Below are 15631 nucleotides of genomic sequence, written 5' to 3' on the forward strand. Positions count from 1 at the left end.
ACCCCTAATATTAAATAAATGCATTTTAAATCTATTATTTTTTTACTAGGACAGGCATACAGTAGACTGCACTGAGTTTCTATGTACAGTAATTTAATTACCAAGCTTCTTAAAGTTGCCAACCAAGTGACTGCAGTGTCAGCCATGCCAGCTGAACCACCTGAATTTCTTGGCACCTGAAGGTTGTTAGTATCGTGCTTGGGAGAACAGACAGATGGGGAGGTGGATGGAGTGTGTGTACATCCACATCATAACCACATCAAAGATTAATTTTCAGTGATGAAGGTTGTGTAATACATATGTAATACAAAAGCTTCACCCGAATACATGCTATTTTTATTTTTTTATGTTTTTATTTTAGAGACCTCAGTTATTATTATTAACATCTTTATACACTCATCATGAAATTTGTATCCACCTTATTCTTCAATGCAGAAGTAAGCCTATGGGCGAGACTTCCAGTTCATTAGCCACTATAGGGAAATAACGAGAAGAATAACAACATGAAGTAAACGGTAAAACTGTTTGCATGACAAACCAGTGTGTTCATAATTAAGAAAATACATAAAATAATATATTAAGAAACACCAAGTTGCAAAATAAGCTCTTTTGTACAGCTAAAAATAGCTGGATGCAGATGAGACCAGAAGCAAGACCCCTAAATTTTACAAATGGCTGCACCCACTTTTATGGGTAAAATAAGAAAATAAGGTGGATAATGCACAGCAGATTTACGAGCACACCAAAATCAGTTTAAAGTGTGCAGAAAAAGAACAGAAAATGCATGTATATTAGGATTGTACTAACAGCAGATACTAAAGTAAATGGGGCCTCAATAATTGTGAAAAAAACCACTTCTCTATAATTAATATAGTGCAGCTGTCATGCATTCAGACAGACATGCTGCCCAAGGTTTAGTACCATTACACGTGCATCAGTGAACCCATTCATAGATGTCTATGGGCTCAATACTGAAAAGCAATAAAAGATAAAGTGTAGTCCCCACTGCATTCAAACAGGGTTTGAATGAGTAACTGCATACTTAATGAGTTACTGAGTTTCACCAAAAATTGCTGTTTTTGTAGTATGAAAACTAAAATACAGGGATCACATGATGGTTTGTTCGGTAGTAAGTTTAAAATCTGAGTGTATTTTGGGTTTATATATCAAAGGACCTCTGCCCTACAATCAACCCCCCATACAGTCTGACAGCTTGACCCAAATCATAAGTGTACTGGACTTGTAAATCAAAAGGCATCTACCCCATCATCAATACCCATTTTAACCTTGTCCTGCCCCAGACTAAATCTTTCAGTGACCACATAAATCAAAATAGTTTTTAACGCTGGGCATCAACACTATGCTGGTTTAAGTATTGCCTGTTTGGTACACATCCTTCAAGGTTTCTTGGAAGAGAGGGGTATTTAACTCACATAAACTAACCACTGGGGTACACTGGGTTTCGTTGCTAACCCCCCTCCACTTCTTGATACTCACAAATTTGCCATGACCTACAGTACCAAAATATTATATTCTTACTTAGTATACTTATATCAGTGTTTTTCAGTAAAATATCTAAAGACCCCAAACAAACAGAGGGGCAACTTCACCTCCCCCAGCTGACTCGGCAGAACACATCCCATGATTCCCTTCCCCCCTTTCTCCCCCACAATCAAATCAGCTAAACCAAATGGGTTTAGGTGGCTGACCAAACAGGACTACCAGTCATTTGGAGCTTATCTGAGGTTGACCCAACAACTAACTGGCTACCATGTCTAAAAAATCAAACATCTGTTAGCTGGTATAAACTGGTATTTGCAGCAGGACCCTTGACTAAGATGGTCTACAAATTCAGCCGAAATGGAATCTGTTGATTGCATTTTCTGTGCTGTGGGGAAATCTTTCAAATTTTCAAAATTAGTCCTTGCATAAATGAGATGGTATGAGACAGTGCGTGTATGTGTATGAGCACATGTCTGGGCACCTTGATCCCTGCTGGGAAACTTTCATGCCCGGGGAAAATGTGTTGCCATAGAGACACATCTAAGTGAATATCCACAGCAACTGCCGCTGAAATGCACGGTCAATATCATATGAGCAATAATCGGGAAAAATAGCGGGGAGCAAAGCACTGTGTGTGTGTTTTAGGAGAAGATGATAAGGTGCACATTGAAACCAAAGTGTAGAATTACATGCGTGTGTCTCTGTGTGTGTGTATGTCTTCTGGTGTGCCACACCTACGTTTATCAATAGGATTTGATAATGCTGATACTTCTGCTTAGCATATGAGTCATATGGAACAAAAGTGTTTTATTTATATTACTTTACAAAATTAGAGAGAGAGAGATAGATACATCAGTCTAATCAAATCAGTATTTCACAGACAGTGTCAGTGGGTGTGTGTCTGTGTGCGCTGGTGTAATGTATGTGATTTTATTTAAAATCCACAAGAGGGCAGCACTTCTTTTTCTTTCAGTTTAAAAGAAATTATTCTATTGTTTACGTTTTTGACCTTGTTCACAAAAATAAGCTGTAAGTTTTGGTTTATTTATATATTTACCATATGACATTGTATCTAAAGTGCAGCACTAATGGCCTCTCAAGTAAATCAAATAAATATATTAGTGGACATTTCCTTGCAAAATAAGAACAAAAAGAAAGGCCACTCCACATCTATCCCCGAAATAAATAACAAACTAATTAACAAACTAATAATAATAATAATAATAATAATAATAGAGGTTGGTGGTGATTTTTTTAAAGCACCATTACGGTGATTATCTTTCCTTTTAATAAAGTTTTTTGACCCTGTTCAAATCAAGAGGGAGGCTGAATATTAGCCAGCCAGGGTGCAGCATATCATATGAGTTTCAGAGATTTATTTGCAATATGCAAAGAGGGCTGCCAGGTGTAAGCAGTAGCCAAAGAGCTCTCCATTCCCATTCATCTCAGTGGAAGTTCAGCTGGCAAAGAATCATCTGGAATGATGCAATTAGAAATCTGCCAGATCCAAAAAAACAGTTCTGCATCTCATTTGCTTTCATCTCAGGAAAAAATAGTGACCAGGAAATTCTTCAACATTTTTCTTTCTGCATTCCACGAAAGATAAAAAGTCATCTGGTAAATAAATGACAACAACATTTTGAGTGAACTGTTCCTTTATGGAGTCTTCTGTTCCTCTCTTTCATGTCAATCCCCTAATAATTCTTCCTGTAAATAATATACCTGAAATGCACATCATTATCCTTTTAAATTCATGTTTATTTTGATCACACATTGCCATAGTGTAATTATACAATTTAGTACTGGCTAATATTAATAAATGTACTTACATTTACTTATTATAGGTTTAAGGTTTCATTAGGTCAGCTGGTCTAGTTTAATGCCAAGGTAACACATACATCACTTTTTAAGATAACTCTGATGGTGCACTAAATCAATGCAGAGCTGATTCAGTGCACTGTAATTTAGCACTTCTCCAGGTTAAGGTTTGAAGAGTCGTATATTGAGTAACTGCAGCATGGGAATGAGTCTGAGAAATTTGACAGCACATTTTTCACAAAAAGGAAACAAAAAAAGAAAAAAAAAGTTTCTGATGGCACTGGAAAAATAACACACAGAAAGCACAGCAATGGACACTTGCACAGTGGAAAGGATTTCTTGGTTAAAAAAAAGATGCCTGCATTTGACATTCTGCCAACAGAATATATACGCATGTGTGTGTGTGTGTGTGCATGCCTATTTTCTATAAATAAAATTTCTGGACTGCATCTCCTATTTCTCATTTCTTCCTGTTACTTATACTCACTTACATAGCAGAAAGCTTATCTTGTCACCCTTGGGTAAGATCAAGTTTCATTAAAGAGAGGGTGGTTTCAGAGAAAGTGATAGGTCTAACTATGGGCAGGGGCATCACTAATGGGTGGGAAAGGTGGGACTGAATACGGGGGAGGGGGGATGCATGTTCAACTGTATGTTCAACAAAACTAGTATCCGTATTTTACATCAGTTATCAGCTGTCTCTCAGCTGTGCATTACTGATTATGCACCATCCAAGCACCAATGGCTCATGAGAACGAGCCAATTGTTCGTTCCTTCTCGAATCTTCACTGATATTTAGGGTGTGATAAAACAGCTTACAGCAACACACAGGTATCAAAAGGGGCAACTGACTTTCAAAGAAACACTGGCAAAAGTCCAATAATTTTGACTCTTAAGCTGTGATGTATTTGGACTAATGTTAGACATTAAAATTCAGATGAATTGCATTTCAAGTTTCAAGTTATCAAGTCGAGAATTTTTTTTATTTGTATTAATTTTTTTGTTGTTGTTGTTTTGTTTTTTATTATTTATTTCTTTAATATGTGTGTGGCCTTCTAAATGTTTCAAACTTTGTATTTGTGCAAGCTGTTATTTAAAGTACAACAAAGCAAACACTTAAAAAACAGAACATATTACAGGCTCAACAGGGTACACAGCTTTTGTTTTGTTTAGTTTTTGCACTTTGATAACATAAAAGTGTTTTCTGGTGTACAAAACAGACAGCTGTGTATTGGTGTAATACGCTTACAGTATATTTATGCTGGGATTTTATTTTAGTCTGCAAAAATGTTTGTACAAATTATAATATAGTAATATTGTCACAGACCACACAGAAGTGGAAATGTACAGATGAACCCAGATGTGGAGAGTTAATTGCAAATAAACAAACAAGCAGGCAAGTCACAGTTCAAAGCAGCTATGAGACTTAACTGGAGTTATTGTTAACATGGCAGCCAGCATCTGGAGAATACACATGGCAAAAGCCATCACTGTAGAAGAAGGAGGAGGCGAGGAGGATGGCAATGAGGGTCTTTCTTTCAAACACACTGATTCTTCAAATTCAGAGAATGAGAGTGGAATTGTTTTGCTAACCCGTGTACCTGCCACACTTTGAGTTTAGTGGCCACCACAGATGCAAAGAAAGCCACGAGAGACAATTCCAGTCTCTCCTGTCTGAACAGTGCCACAGTGGGTAAAAGTTCTGCTTTGTGAAATTCTTCAGGTAGACCAAAGAATGTCAAGAAGCTCTTTGAGGTGTTGATCATGTCCAACACAATGGAACTCTCTCTATGAGTCTTAACCAGCTGAACACTCACAGATAAAAACTTATCATGAGATATCATGGCTAAATTGAACCTACCTTCCTTCAGGGATACTGAACTGGATTGGCTGGAGGAGTACACCAGAGTACACTAAGGCCGTTTGCGGCTGCCATTGATCATTATAGGGCCAGTCATCCTGCTACTATGCTGAGCTTATTCCTCCAATATCAGACACTGTTCTGACCTTTTGCCATTATGGCCATTAGGGATGGTTTCCAAAGCAGATTCAGTAGCTTTCTAGAACTCAAACCAGAAGTCAATGAGGCAATCTTGGCAAGTGTAACCCATCCATTCTTCAAAATGCACTGTCTACCCCCACAGTTGGCAGGAGGGCGGGGGGAGGGGGGGGGAGAATCCATGAACTAATGCTCCAGTCAGCAGCAGACCTTGGGCTCGTTGAAGAAGAAAAGTGTTGAGGTTTTGTAAGTCTATACATAGAAAAGCTGAGTTGGAGACACTGCAGTTTCTTGAAGATGAGAGAAAGGATTTGGCCATCCAGGACCAATGTGCAATCTGTGACCAGTGTTTGAAGGTTTAATCAATAAGCCTCACAAATGACACCTTAAAAACAGTCTTTTTGAAAAGTTGTCAGGGCTAAAAGGTGTCACACAGATGTATGTAAGTGAAAATTGTGGTTTTGATGGAAAAAATAAAAGCTGTTTAAGAACTTTTTTTGTCATTTCTTATTTCCTACTGGGCTAGGGAAGGGAGGAGATAGGTGAAATGGAAAAAAAAAGTTTCAAAGAAGTATACAATGCATCCGTGAAGGATTCACAGCGCTTCACTTTTTCCACATTTTTTGTTACATCCTTATTCCAAAATGGATTAAACTATTTTTTTTCCTTAAAATTCTACAAACTATACCCTATAAAATGACAACGTAAAAAGTTTTTTATTAAAAACAAACAAACAAAAATATCACATGTACATAAGCATTCACAGCCTTTCCTCAGTACTTTGTTGAAGCACATTTGGCACCAATTACAACCTCAAGTCTTTTTGTGTATGCTGCTACAAGCTTGGCACACCTATTTTTGAGCAGTTTCTCCCATTCTTCTTTGCAGGACCTCTAAAACTCCATCAGGCTGGATAGGGAGCGTCTTGGCTGTGTGCTTAGGGTTGTTGTCCTGTTGGAAGATAACCCGTCACCCCAGTCTGAGGTCCAGAGTGCTCTAGAGCAAGTTTTCATCAAGGATGTCTCTGTAGATTGCTACATTCATCTTCCCCTCGATCCTGACTAGTCTCCCAGTTCCTGCTGCTGATCCCACAGCATGATTATGCCACCACCATGCTTCACTGTAGGGATGGTTTTGGCCAGGTGATGAGTGGTGCCTGGTTTCCTCAAGACATGACACTTGGCATTCAGGCCAAAGAGTTCAATCTTTGTTTCATCAGCCCCAAGAGTTTTGTTTCTCATGGTCTGAGAGTCCTTCAGGTGCCTTTTGGCAAACTCCATGCAGGCTGTCATGTGCCTTTTACTGAGGAGTGGCTTCCGTTTGGCCACTCTACCATACAGGCCTGATTGGTGGAGTGCTGCAGAGATGGTTGTTCTTTAGGAAGGTTCTCCCCTCTCCACAGAGAAATGCTGGAGCTTTTCAGAGTGACCATTGGGTTCTTGGTCACTTTCATGACTAAGGCCCTTCTCCTCCGATCAGTCAGTTTGGCTGGGTGGCCCACTTTAGGAGGAATCCTGGTGGTTCCAAACTACTTCCATTTACAGATGATGGGGACCATTAAGCTCATTGGGACATTGAATGCTGCAGAATGTTTTCCATACCCTCCCCAGTGGGAAGGATACAGGAAGTATATAGACAATTCCTTGGACTTCATGGCTTGGTGTGAGACCTTATATAGCAGTGGTCCTCAATCAGTCCATCAGTCCAGTCCTCGCATCCCACCGCTCTGCATATTTTGCATGTCTCTCTTAGTTAACGCACCTGATTCTGATAACCAGCTCGTCAGAATTGAGCTCTGTGCATGAACTGTGCTCCGACTGACATGGTCCCTACACAGTATTCATTGTTCCATCTGTAAATTGTGCATCTGTAAATAAATGCAGTTTGAAATCATGTCTCACACGCTTTAATGACTGTTAAATGGAACATATATGCTTGATTCAAACTAAAATCATGGTGGAAAATCGTGTGATGTCCACTTCGCAGGACACTTACGTTCCAATAGAACAACTGTCGTACGTGATAAGAGATACATACAAAATATGCAGAACGGTGGTGTGCAAGGACTGGAATAAAAAAATGCTGTTATATAGACAGGTGTGTGCCTTTCCAAATCATGTCCAATCACCTGAATTTACCACAGGTGGACTCCAATCAAGCTATAGAAACATCTCAAGGATGATCAGTGGAAACAGGATGAACCTGAGCTTAATTTTCAGTGTCATGGCAAAGGCTGTGAATACCTGGCTGGGCTCACACTACAGGATGTTTAGCCCGATTTTGCCCTGATTTCCCCCTCCCAAGAATTGGAGCAAAAATCTTGTTGAGCACCTTGATCGGTCCCGATGTTCAGCTCAGATTATCTGGTAATGTGAGGCATTCACAGATCAAATCTTTCACTTCCCGATCTGCTCTCACACAAATTGGGGCCACCCCGATTAATATCAAACATGTTTGATATTTAGGATTTTAAATCGGGATGATGACGGCTATATGATTACATCAGTACTTTCACAACAGCCAATCTGCTGGATAGTGGAGATGGAGGAAACTGCTTCTTGAGTTTTTGTAGTAACACTGTCTGTATAAACACATACCACAACCGCAAAGAGTAAGAGAAGCTCTGGGGTGAAATCATCTCAGTTTTGAACATACTGTGAACTTTGAACTGCAGTGTAAAGGTTCAAATCAGACTTATCTGACCATCATCAATTTGTAGCAGAAAATGAAGCGGTATCATATCGATCACAAGTACAGTACAGAGTACCACAAGGATCAGTACTAAAACCATTACTTTTCGATCTGTACATGCTACCCTTGGGAGATACCATTAGGAAACATGGTGTTAGTTTTCATTGTTATACTGATGATGCTCAGCTCTATATTTCTTCACAGCCTGACATAACATACCAATTCGCAAAACATTCTTAGGGCAGTGCTATTGGTGCAGTCGCCACGGACCAAGAAAGAATCGCAAACGGACAGAAGGGTACCCAACCCACCAGAACACAATAACCAATGGATCTAGAGGGGCCCCGCTCCCTACCTCACACAGGCCCTACACAAAACTAACAGAATGTATAGTTGACCATATGCATGGTTGACACAAATGACTAGTAATTTCCTACTACTGAATCCTAAAAAAAAGAATTTGCAACATTTGTAAAACTGCGTTTTTAAAATATATCTAAATTACCACATATGCTTTGAAAATGCAGAAAAGTTAATGCATACATTCATGGCCTTAAGGCTAGATTATTGTAATGCTTTATGGTATTGTGTGGCTTAATAAAAATCCCGCTGGTCCAAAATGCAGCAGTAAGAGTTCTTACTACAGAACTTGCTATTTAACTATCTTACTACTTACTATCAGCCTTTTCTGTCAACCTTGCAATGGCTCCCTATTAAACATCACAAACATTTTAAAATTTTGCTGATTACCTGTAAAGTCCTAAATGGTTTACTGCATTGTAGTCATTCACATCCACTGCAATCTCAAAATTCTACCACTTAAAAATACCCAGAATATCTAAACTGACTGGGCAGTAGATCCTTTTCCTGCATTAATTAGGTCAACCGGAACTGTTAACACTTCCCATAATATCCAATGTACTTGTTACATCATATATTGAATGGCATCTACGCTAATATTAGTTTGTCTGTCTCATTGTTATTCCAAGGTTACCATAAGCTGCCGGATTCAGTCTGTAACCAGACCAGATGGTGGATGACCACAACAGCCCTGAATTTCAACAGAGACCATGACAACTAGACAAGCTTTATGACAGATCACCTGCGAAAACCTTATAGACTACATCTTCAGAAAAGACCACAAGAGCCACACATGTCCTTTGCACAGACCCTATGGCCAACTTCAACCCCCCATCCCCTCCTAATAAACGTTGGCATAATGTATCCCAGTCTCCAAGGAAAAGGAACTGGATGAAGTATTCTGAAATACATAAATTCACAGTCCAAACTGTGATTCAGCCTGAAATTAAACCACACCATCACATCATGTTCATTTGTCTGGTCAGAGGAAAACTGAGCCTGATTTCTGTTTTTTGTTTTTTCTGTCCCCAGTGGTTTCCTTACCACTTTTTGCTTGCTTGGCTGGGGACACTTAATATTTTGTAATATTATTGACTTTACTACACAGATACTATAAGTAATGAAATGATGAAATCACTGTTTTGCTGCTTATTGCTGAAAAGCTGCTGTGAAACAATCTGTATTGGAAAAATGTTATATAAATAACGGTGACTTGATAATAATTACTCAATTTATTGGCTAAAATTAAAATAGAAAATGTAAAGACCTCACAGCAATTGACAACTGGATTTACATAAATTCACTTTTAAGACAAACGGCAAAAACATTACTGTGCAGTATATACTCAACATTTTCTGTCGATTTGCTGGTATGGTTATTTTCTGAACATATTAATGAACTCCTGACGAACAAATTATGATATGAATTATCACTCTGTATTTAACCATGTTTTACTATGAATCTGAAAGGCTTCTGTCTCAAATTCATGTCATTTGCAGTGTAATTCACACATGCACATTTTAGAGTGGCCTTTTATTGTGGCCAGCATAAGGCACACCTGTGCAATAATCATGCTGTCTAATTAGCATCTTGATATGCCACACCTGTGAGGTGGATGGATTATCTCAGCAAAGGAGAAGTACTCACTAACACAGATTTAGACAGATTTGTGAACAATATTTGAGAGAAATAGCCCTTTTGTGTAGAAAAAGTCTTAGATCTTTGAGTTCAGCTCATGAAAATGGGGGCAAAAACAAAAGTGTTGTGTTTATAATTTTGGTCAGTGTATATTTATGTGTGTGTGTGTTTTATTGTTCAGATGTTTTATTTCGATTGTTTTTATACCCAAACAATTACCTAAAATGTGTAATCTAATAGATTACATTACTAACTGCAATTTTTGTCATGCAATTTGTAATCAGCATCCGACAACACTTTATACATAATCTACCAGCATGAACATAAATCATCAATAGTTTTGGTTGTTTTGCTTGAGAAGAAATTAATTTTGTCTTACAGGTTACCACAAAATAAACAGACAGACTGAAAGCCACAAAACCCATTTTCTGATTTCATGGGGTCTTTAATTGAAATGAGAAGGGAGGCAAAAATATATAGCCTGCTTTATTTGTCAAAGTGAATTATGGTGACTGCTGAAATTCCAGTAGGGTTGTTAAATTAACCACTGCCCTTAAACTTATAAGTTATACCAGGACCATGTTGCAAAAACTATTAAATAGATAAATATTCTAATTATTTATACCCATTTATATTGCTGATTATAATCAAAGATATTGAAGAAGGAAACACACACACACAAATAAATCTCAAAAAATCCATTGTCAAATCCATTTCTATTAAAAAATAAAAAATAAAAAAAGTGAATGGGACTAGTATGCATCCTGGGACAATGACCAAAGTCATTTGTTCCGTTGTCTAACTGGCACTGGTGACAAACTGAAGCTGTTGTGAAGTTAGTCAGTGGGAAAGAATTTTCACAAAGCAGCAGAAAAAGAAGAGCCAAGAAGGCTTGCCCTATGAAATGGTTTTACAGCAAAGAAGACAAGGCTGTGTCTTTGTTCCGGAAGGAACCAACAAGGAGCCATTCACACACGCACTGCTCATGAATGCTTGCTTCTAACAAGACAAATGCAACTGGTCTGTGAACTTTATAAGTGGGCTGTAACAATCATGTGAACAATTTGAGATATTCCTGATTAACAAGATCCTAAGAGGGTGGATAAAATAATTGTCTTAATCCCAAACTAATCTACTTCCCCCTACATGGTGAAGAATTTGCTAGTCTAGAAGTTAAAGCAGTCAGTCAGATGAACTGCAGGTGACCTCACTGTAACTCAAAAGGGACAATATCTTGCACTAAAAAATGACTAATTAATTTTCATATCAGGTTAACACTAAGAGAGAAAACCATTATAAAGAAAATGTTTAATATGGCTTAAAGGGGTGCTATTATGCTTTTTCACTTTTTGAATTTTAGTCAGTTTGTGGTGTGTATCTTTAAGCATAAAAAAGATCTACAAAGTTACAAATCTAAAAGTTCCCTCCAAAGGGAGATATTTCGTTTTTAAAAAAACTCTGTCCAAGAACTACAATGAACGGCTCCTTTGGACTACAACGTTTGTTTTCCACATACAATGATGTCACAACAAGGTCCATTAGAATATCATTAAATTAAATCCCACCTACGGAAATTCGAATTGTTGGGGGATGCGGTGTGTAGAGACGTGGTGGGGGATTAGCCTAACTTTAGCGATGCAGCGCAGAGAGCCGCTTGAACGAGCCGCAGCGCAGTGGGTATAAACACAAGCATTGACTAGACTGGCCACTTCAGAGCAGTAACGCACCGCAGACGTGTGCAGTACAGGGGGTCGAAACACGTGCCAAAGCCGTAATCTACTCCGATCAGAGCCGTAATGCGCAGACGTGTGCAGTGTGTGGTAAGAGATTTATTTATCATACAGTGTAGATAACTTTACTTAGAATGTGAGTGTTTTTTAAAAAACATAAACTTGCACTAGAATAGGCTAGGCAGATCAGTGATGATGTTTTTTGATAATGTTAGGCTGCTTTTAGCCTTATGCTGGAGCTGGTTTCGGTCAATGAAACTAAGCATGTAAAATAATTAAATAAATTAGCATGATAATATCATGTATCTGCAATCTCGCAGGCTGGGGATGGGACTCAACACTACTGTAGGGTATTATTTATTCACCCTCCATGCATCCTAGGTGTATATGACTTCCTCCTTTCAGACGAATGCAATCGGAGTCTAGTAAACTCTAATAAAATGCATCCATTCATAATAAAAAGTGCCTCACACGGCTCCCGGGGGTCTCCTGTAGAGAAACTATGTGTTTTTGTAAGAAAAATACCCATATTTAAAACGTAAGATTCACTGCTTTGACAAGAGGTGTGGCAGTACTGAAACACCGTCTTAGCTGTTCGCCAATCGCAACACACTGGGATAGCTAACCAATCATAACACATTTCCTTTTTTTGGAAGGCTGGCCTTCATTAAACCCAAAACTAATCGAGCTATTTGTGCCAGGCTGGGAGAAAGGTATTGTAATAATGTAAATTATGTAAAAAATAATGCGTTTTTCAAACCACCAAGCATGAGAGCATGATCTAGTACACCTCCAAAACAAAATCAAGACTTTGAAAAAAGCATAATAGTACACCTTTAATGCATTAAGGCAGTACACTCATATCTCCTTGCCTGTATATAATATGCATCATCAATAAGGTGCGTAAAATTAATTTTACATTGTAAAATCATCTAAAATTGTCTTATTAAGCCACATTAACCATAGACTTAGAAACTGACTACACATGATGGTGGCTAGACAAGACCCTGTCTCAATTCACTTTCATTGTATGGTAAAAGTACTTAAAAAAAAAAAAAAAAAAAAAACACATGAGGATAATAAAAAGGTTGACAGAATTTTTATTCTTTGGTGGGTCTTTGGTCAGTTGCAATATTTTATGTACTACAAACATTGGAGGATTCCATCAATTAACTGTGTACACAGCAACTAAATCCCCTTGGTCTTACCCATGTGCATTAAAAATGAGGGACACAAAGGCAGAACAAGTGTACACACACTCAAAAAACTTACACCATTTGAAAAAAAAAAAGAAAGAAAAAAAAAAGATACTTTCAGTGTAGATCTTTTGAACATCCTATTTATCTACAGTATGAATATACATATGCCACACTGTTTGTTTGTGTATGTGTGTACCAGTGCCTATGACAGACAGCCCTGCCAAGCAATCTGCCACCATGGAGCTGAGCACAGGCTCCTCCTTAGGAGACTTTAATGACTGTGCCATCACCTGCTGAAACCCACATGACTCACAGATCAGCACAGATTTAACCCTTTTTAACAAAAGACACGAACAACACCTAAGTTGACATTCAAGACATCTTTAAGTTGAGGAGGTATGTGCATCATTCAATATTTCTTAAATTCTGAGATTAAATGAGAGTACAAAGAGACTAGGAATTTGTAATCTACTAAAAAGAGGCATAAAAAAAAGAAATTGGAGCGAATCAAACAAAAGAGTCTTGATCATATTTCAACCCTTAATCAGAGAGAAAATGAGAATACATTTTAGAAACTAAAACCTGTTTTTTGTGTTTTATGCAAGCCCTTGTCCATTCTTATTTTTACTGCAATTCAACTGGATGCTTTACTTTCATACTATAATTATTTAATATAATTGAATCATTAGAATGTAACATTGACATTTTAATCAAATAAATAAATCTTTTCAGAAAATGTACATTGTCCTGTTATTCCAATTAGACCAACGACTAATGTCCTATTAAAAAATGGACATGTTTACAGTAATGTTTGTAAGTGTTTATAATGGGATCATACATTAAGCGCCTCCCATAGTAATTGTCTTGTCATTGCTCTCATTATGTAAAGTAGCCTATGATTTTAGTTTACCAACCATAAACGTCCCGGGACAGGTGGGTGTCGTTATGTAAATAATAAAACTGGCATTGGGTGTGCAAACTGTATGCTGAATCGAGTTAAACTTTTGCGCCAAAAAGATATTAACAATCAATGCACAAAATCCACATTCTAAACAAACATTACGAAACGCATTGCGCTCTGACATCATACATTCAGTGTGTTAGCGCATTTGTAAAGTCAATACAACTTGCATGTTGTCTACCTTAGGAGGCTGGTCGTGTGCTGTTGGAGACTGGAGGTCTACTCCGTACGATGATGTTGGAGAAGCCATGTTCCTCTATATGCACCTTCAAGAGCAGGACACACCGCTGCAGTAATTTCTTCCGAACCGGACAAGGACTTTCAGAACAGTCCTAAAATACCACACATATCCCGTCCGTCTGTTCAGCTACTACGCGCATCTGAATGACCTAGAGTAACTATGTTACAGGGACAGTGGGCGCTAATTGCGACACGTAATCTTCCGTCGCCGGTGCTTTTGGTTTGTTATTGAGTGCGCCCTTCCACACCCTCCGAGCAACAGTTTTGTCACCGACTCACAGCGCGCAGACACATACACAGACACACGAAGTGAGAGTGGCTTTTGTAGGAGATAACTACCTTCACACTGGACGGGCAGCTACTGCAGTCTTGTACTTGATAGTGAATGACCTCTGAATGTCATTTCTTCAAATAGAAAAATATTAACGTAAATTGGCTATGGAAACTTCTGCAAGTTTCCCCTTTTATATCATTGGTTTATTTTTATCTCTCAGTTTTAATGCAGAAGCAAAGCTTAAGGTCTTCGCCACAAAACACCCGAACATTTTCCCAAGCCGCTCCAAACTGCCAGTGCTGACCATGAATGTATAGTATGCTAGTATAGTTTAGTCAGTTCAGTTATGGTTCAGTTCAGATCAATAACAGTGTGAAATTCATCATACTCATGAGTTTCATTCAGCTATAAGCAGTTCTACAAAGTGTAACAATTTCATTGTTCAGCTCAAGTCAGTTCAATGTTGATTCTATTCAGTTCAATACCTGTGTCCATGCTGCAAGATGCAGTTCAGCTATAAAGCAGCTCTACATCATCCAGATTAATTCAGTTCAAATGTTGTTCTCATCTGATAGTGCTAGTCAGTGTGGTCATACAAATAAAGGTGCCCTATATACAGAATATTAAATATATAGTCATTTTAATTTGCATTGTAGGAATGAACTGAATTAATTGCAAATACTGGTTTATCTAATGCACTGGCACGTGCAGTGGAACAAAACGCACACTACTTGTCAGTTATGTAACTGTTACTGTTCTGTTTGACCTCTGGACAAATATAAGCCTCATACAGCAGGTGTGGAAAAGGAGCAGTCACATTTTTTAAATGTGTTAACCACTTGACCCTTCCTTTCCTTTACCATGTGCCAATTGTTCAGATGTTATATTATTGGAATAAAGTGACTAAGACAGGATGACCAGTCAAACATTTTTACCTCCATTCAAAAAAAAAAAAAAAAAAAAAAAAAAAAAAAAAAAAAAAAAAGGTAATTTTACACTTTATATCTGTGCTTCTCAAATCTATCCTGCTGACCTCTAGGTTGGGAAGCATAGAAGTTTGCATTTCAAAATCAGACGCTTTAGCGTAATATGTGGTTTTACAGTGTTAATATAAAACAATTGTACAGCATTTGCTTCAGCTTCATAATGCTTTATAAATAAACAGAGCAAAAGGAAGTGTTAAACAATGCAAACATATAAGAATAAAGAGAATTGGAA

At 38.0% G+C, this 15631-nt stretch overlaps 1 protein-coding gene and 1 long non-coding RNA gene across 2 annotated transcripts in view; one reads left to right on the plus strand and one right to left on the minus strand.

Moving 5' to 3' along the window:
- The window catches only part of LOC127168301 (uncharacterized), a 43168-nt gene extending 34034 nt beyond the window's left edge, over nucleotides 1-9134 (plus strand). Inside the window, exon 3 of the long non-coding RNA XR_007828095.1 lies at nucleotides 9001-9134. This is a non-coding gene — a long non-coding RNA (uncharacterized LOC127168301). The remainder of the gene's footprint in view (nucleotides 1-9000) is intronic.
- The window catches only part of ank2b (ankyrin 2b, neuronal), a 155770-nt gene extending 140431 nt beyond the window's left edge, over nucleotides 1-15339 (minus strand). Inside the window, exon 1 of the mRNA XM_051115055.1 lies at nucleotides 14081-15339. Within this exon, the coding sequence (XP_050971012.1) occupies nucleotides 14081-14149 (69 nt within the window). The 5' untranslated portion in view covers nucleotides 14150-15339. The remainder of the gene's footprint in view (nucleotides 1-14080) is intronic.
- Between the last annotated feature and the right edge of the window lie 292 nt (nucleotides 15340-15631).

Source organism: Labeo rohita, chromosome 7 (assembly GCF_022985175.1).
Source record: "Labeo rohita strain BAU-BD-2019 chromosome 7, IGBB_LRoh.1.0, whole genome shotgun sequence".
Classification (NCBI taxonomy): Eukaryota; Metazoa; Chordata; class Actinopteri; order Cypriniformes; family Cyprinidae; genus Labeo; species Labeo rohita.